The sequence below is a fragment of the Pteropus alecto genome, unplaced genomic scaffold (genome assembly GCF_000325575.1).
Source record: "Pteropus alecto unplaced genomic scaffold, ASM32557v1 scaffold55, whole genome shotgun sequence".
In the NCBI taxonomy this organism is placed as follows: Eukaryota; Metazoa; Chordata; class Mammalia; order Chiroptera; family Pteropodidae; genus Pteropus; species Pteropus alecto.
In genome coordinates, this window is record NW_006436813.1 from 184,582 (window position 1) to 190,581 (window position 6,000).

General features: G+C 36.1%; 1 protein-coding gene across 4 annotated transcripts in view; it reads left to right on the top strand.

The window, feature by feature from the left end:
- The window catches only part of EIF2AK3 (eukaryotic translation initiation factor 2 alpha kinase 3), a 70,723-nt gene that overhangs the window by 23,523 nt on the left and 41,200 nt on the right, over nucleotides 1-6,000 (top strand). For all 4 annotated transcript variants that reach the window (XM_006914240.3, XM_015591243.2, XM_015591244.2 and 1 more), the window contains exon 3: nucleotides 5,473-5,667. In XM_006914240.3, coding sequence (XP_006914302.1) covers nucleotides 5,473-5,667 — 195 coding nt within the window. The remainder of the gene's footprint in view (nucleotides 1-5,472; nucleotides 5,668-6,000) is intronic.

The following is a 6,000-nucleotide window of genomic DNA, read 5'->3' on the forward strand; positions in this document are numbered from 1 at the left end:
ATGGTCTGTCCTGACTATGGAGAATGGCCTGGAAAAGGAACAAGAGCAGAAGTCGGGAGACTAGTTGAGACACTACATAGAATTAGTACAGATGGGATGATAGTTTGGATTGGGGTGGTGACAGAGGAAATGGAGTAAAGTAGAGTGATGGATTTAAGAGAAGTCCAAGGAGGAAAGTCTTTACAGAATTAAAAGACCGAAGAAGGATTTAGTAGTAAATTAAGTACAGATATAAAGAGGAAAGACATGGGTTTGTTTAGTTATGGTGAGTTCCAGGTGGCTGAGAGAGCTCTCCAAGCTGTTTGTATGGGCCTAGTGCTCACAGAGGAAAGATCTGGGCTGAAGATAAAAAGTGGAATTGCTAGTGTCATGGCAACTGAGAAGAGCAATTACCGTGAAAGAGAGTAGGGTGAGAAGACCACCTGCAATCAAGACTGTAGAACCTCTAACATTTAAAAATTCAGGTAGAGGGTGGTAAGTCAAGAAAACAGAAAAAAGTGCTTCGGGGATAGATTGGTTTTAGTGGGATTTTTTAAATGACTGAAGTCACACAATTAGTTTAAGATGCAGAGCAGCGAATCAGAACAAATAGCTGCTTACAGGGACAAATCAGTGGAATGTGAAAATGCATCACCGTAACCTACATTTTTTTCTACCAAGAGATTTGCAGCTAACTATCCGGTGACTCATTCCTATGCTGGGGGTGGTGAGGTAATGCTCTTGTGAGAGGTGATGTCATCTCTCCACCTGAACTGAATGCATATACTGCTTCTTGTGGCTCTCAAGGAAAAGCACCATCTGCTTTCCCATATGCAGCCTGAAAGATTTTACAAAGATTGGTGCAGAGGTTAACAGCCATGTGTATGACTCATAAGCAACCAATTAGTGAAGAGCAGCTATTTAAGAGTGAACTTATAAAATCATAATCCAGAAATATGACAGTATGATTCAGTATTGAATCATAATGCTTATCTGTTGTTGATTTTCTACTTTTCTCATTAATGCTGGTGAAGATTTAACTTTTAAATTAAAATAAGACAGTTTTTCACAATAAAGTCAATCATATCAAAACATCTGTGTTTCTTAAACCGTATTTTTAATTGCAGATAAGTTTGTTTTCTTTTACATTTGGAGGAGTATAGATCATTCTTAAAGCAAAGATGAATTTTAGTCCATATTGTTAGTTTGATAGTTTTAGGGGTGTTTTTGCATTTAGGAGCCATTGTGTTCCCTAAGCACCTGCTACTGCTTTAGGGGAAAAGAGGAAATAAATCCAAGTAAATGTTATCTTTTTCCTACAGTCCCATTAACTCCTCTTGGTCTTCCTTTTATTGATGCACACCTACTTTCCCTGCTGTACTTAACTGGTACTACTGTTGACATGACTGGACAACTGAAATACCTCTTTTTTTAACTTTTATCAAAATTTGAATTTATTGTTCTGATAAATAGAATATAGAATACCTAACATAATATGGAAGGTAGAGAATAATAAATACTTGATTTTCTAACATACCTAACTCAAAATGGGAGGTCATATTGACTCTGTACTATGTATTGTTATCATAAGGTATGTGTACTGACCCGTCTTTGTTCTTAGTGGCAACTTCAAGTTGGACATTCTACAAAAGGTAAAAGTTTAAATTTTTTGAAAATCCAATCTGTTATCTATTATCAAGAAATATAAGAAAGCAAAGAATAAAATAGTAATGCTGAAACTCTAAGGTAATCTGAGGTGGGATACATACTGATGTCATTTGAAAGTTTATTAAAAATCAAACTTTTTTTAAATAAAGAGTAACAATTGGAGATTTTTAGATACCCAGCATTATGATGAACCTTCGATTTTATGGTATAGTCATCTGGCTTTAATGACAGAGCTCCTGTAAGGCTCTTGTTTATCTTTCTTCTTTTTTCTTTTTAACCTTTTATTTGAAGATAATTTCAAACTACAAAATATACACAAATAAAAGTGGTACCAACACCCCCACTACCACCCTTACATGCCAGATTTACCTGCCTAAACCTTTTTTGCTTTATCATTTGAGTGCCTCTCTACCAGCCCCTCCCTCTTCATGTTGCCCATGCTGCTGGCTTGTGTGGTCACTCGTGCTCTCTTCCCCACTCCCTCAATGCACATTATTTCTTGTAACATTTGAAAATAAATTTAATATCTATCATGGCCCTTTACTCCTAAATACTTCAGCATGTATTTTCTAATACAGATATTCTCTTACATAATCACAGTACAGTTATCAGCTTCATAAATTTATATCGACTCTTTAACCTACTGTTCATATTCTGATTTTATCAGTTGACCTAATAATGTCTTTTATAGCATCCTCTATCCCAGTACAGCATCTACTCTAGGGTCAAGTAGTACATTTTTTTTTGTCACGTTAGCCTCTTTTAATCTGAATTTATCCACACTTTGTCTTTTACAACAGTGACATTTTTGAAGAATATAGTCTACCTGCTGTTTTATTTAAGAATTGAAAGTTCCTCATTTTGTGCTTGTCTGGTTTCCTCGTGATTAGATTCAAGTCGCATATTCTTGGCGGGAACACTGCATAGGTGATGTTGTATCCTCTCTTAGGGTATCACCCTGTCATTCATCGATGTTAGTTTTGGTCATCCAGTTAAGGTATTGCCTGAATTCTTCCCTGTATAATTACTGTTTTTTAAAAACTTTTTGTAACTAATAAGCAGTCTCAGGCAAAATACTTTAAGACATGCAACTATTCTGCTCCTCGTTAAAGTTTCCACCTAGATTTAACAGCATTACTGACTTTTTCCTGATAGCAGTCTTTACTATGATGGTTGCAACATGCTACTTATTCCAACTATAGCCCTCCCTTCATATTTACCAGCAGACACATGGCATTTTACTGCTGTAAGAGCCCTCGCTTCTCCCCCATATGTAATTTTATTTATTATCAGTATGAACTAACTCATGAATTTTTTTTTTGTTTGTTTCTTAATGCTTTATAATTCAGTACTTAATTGTTTTGGTGCTTAAATCTTCCAGATTTGGTCAGTGGCATGCTCCCATCTTTTTCTTTTCTTTTTTTTAAATTACATCCTCACTTTCTAGAATAATAAGATATTCAACACTCATTTTGTTGCCTACTCTACAGTCCTGGGATCAGCCATTTCTCTGAGAAGCATTTAGTGGGGAATTCAACTAGATAACAAAATCTGGGTGCTAGATTTGAATGCATTACTTTTATAGCCATTGTATAAACATTAATGTAAAATCATTAACATACCTGGTAAATATTTCTTAGAGGTACAACAAACAATTTTTGAGAATGTAATGGTATCTCAGTTTATAGTTACAGCAAAAAGTAAAGTGCATGGAGATTTTTTGTCAGCAAATTTGCACTTCCAAAATTTTCTTGGATTTCAAAGCAAAAACATAGTGATGCTAGCTTAAAGGTCAAATAGGATTTCAGTGGGCAGTGCTGGTACAGAAGGGTTTTCCTGGGAGAAGAAATGATATTGAGAGTGACTGTTCAGTACTGTTACTAAACAATAAAAGTAACATTAAATATCATGCTTCAGTAATGCTGCCTGATTTCTGCCCAAGTGAGAAAGAGTGAAGGACAAGGAGGGAAAGGTTGTTTGAGGTCATGTTTAGAGGACTTTTGAACATCAGACTTAGGATTTGGGGTCTTTAATAAGATAATAGACAGCTTTGAAGATTTTGGGGTAGTGTCATAACAAGCTTAACTCTGACTCCAGAGATTAATCTATAAGATAAGGAGGGGTTAGATTGAGGAAATTTCCAGTTAAGAGTGTAAAGAGGCTATTATAATAGTTCAAGCAGGAGAGAGAAAGATTTGAAGTAGAAAATGAAAGAATTGAATTAGAATAGTGGTTTTCAGCTGTCCTTCAGAACCCCAGGAACAAAGCTGGGGGAAAGGAAGGATATGTGAGCTGGGCACCAATTTAAAACTCTTATTACACAGTGCAATACATATATGCCTTACTGCTAAATTGTACACCTGAAACTTACTGGATTTTGCTAACCGATGGTGAACCAATTTATTTATTATGGTGATAATAAATAAATTTTAAAAAATAAAACTCATTGACAATGTGGGAGTTTTCAAGTAAGTATCTCTTTAAAGAAAGGATTCTGCTGTTTAAGGAACAAAGTACATAGTGAAATTTTGTTTTTAAAAAAGTTAAGACCAACATTCGTTTGGAGTTTCATATTTTCTTTTTTAAACTCATACTTCTTTCATATTCCCATTTTCCAAAGTTCTGAGCCTGGATGTTCAGGAAAATAGTCTTGTCGTTAGCTGAAGTAAATCAAGTATATATTTTTAAGTGCCAAAGAGTCAGTGCCACCAAGCCATGCACTAATACTCTTTCTCAAGAAATAAGATATTATTGGCCAAAACCTTTAAAGTCATGCTGAACTCTTCTTTTGCTCATTCCATATAGGGAATCCACCATGAAATCCCTTTAGCCCTACATTCCAACTATATCCCAAATCTGACCACGTTCAGCACCTCCACCGCTATCAGCTATCATCATCTTGTGCCTTCTGCTTTTCTCTCCCTGCCTCTGCCCTTGCCTCTCTAGCCTGTTGGCTTTCCTTGTGATGGGCACACTTCCACCTTTAGGCCTTGGTAAAGGACGTTCTCCAGAAATAAACATGGTTAACTCTCATTCTTAGGTTTTGCTCAAATATTGCATTCTCAAAGATCAGTACCCTGAACTTACTGACGGTCTCCTCCGTTCCGATATGTACATTTTCCAGGCCCCCTTTATTTTGTCTATTTTTTTCCCTCTGGCATTTATCACCTAACATACCTTATAATTATTATGTTGTCTCCTGACACCAGAGTTTGAACTCCACAGTGGCAGCTCATTGGTCTATCCTAAGCAACAGAATAGTACCTGGTATGTAGTAGGCCCTCAGTAAACATTGTTAAAAAGGATGGACAACAGAGTCATAAAATCAGTGAGCTTGGTTACCAGGCTTCTGGCACATAGCAGATTTGAGAAAGTAAATACAAGAAAGCATGGGATATTGCTTGAATCAACCTGTGTCCCTTGGATCTGAGCCTAGGACAGTAATCGGCCTAGATAAAATGGGCCTGGAAAGTACTGTACATACCGTCTGTTTACTAGAAAATCATATTGTACATTAACATAGTAATCACAGTATGACCTCCTATAAACCTCTTCTTGAACTCACCTGATCACAGAACTCTCTTTTGGTGACTTATGTGCATTATGGGACACTCTTGGCAAACAGAGTTTGAGAAAATCCATACTGGGGTACTACTTGTAAGCCCCTGGGGAGACTGGCGGTTCTTTTAAATTGCTTTTGGTTGACAAACTGTGCTGCTTTGAATGCTGGCTACTGAGAAGAGGCTGGAGTGCATCAGGCTCAAGTCTCCAGCTCTTAGTTACTATTATGGTTAAGATCCTCTTAAAAGTTAGCTTTTATTTTAGGTATTTGGGAATAAGATGATAATTCCGTCCCTGGATGGAGACCTCTTCCAGTGGGACCGAGACCGTGAGAGCATGGAAACAGTTCCGTTTACAGTTGAATCACTTCTTGAATCTTCTTATAAATTTGGAGATGATGTTGTTTTGGTTGGAGGAAAGTCTCTCACTACATATGGACTCAGTGTATATAGTGGAAAGGTAAGTGAAAATGTTGAATTTATTTGAGGAGAAATAAATTCACAATTAAGGATAAAAGAAGTAATTTCTTAAACTATACTATTACTGGTTGAGGTTTATTAAAAATTTCCCCCAGGGATGTTATTTGTTTCAATTAAAGAACTATAAAGTAGAAAGGGGAAAATATTATTGAGAAACTAAATTTATCCAAGATAACAGAATAAACAGCAGAGCCAGTGTAGTAGGAGGAAGATAATAAATATGTTCTACTGTGTGTCAGGTACATTTTTCATACATTATTTTGAAATCCTCACAATATTTCTAAGGGTTATATATTTTTGTTTCCTTTTGGAC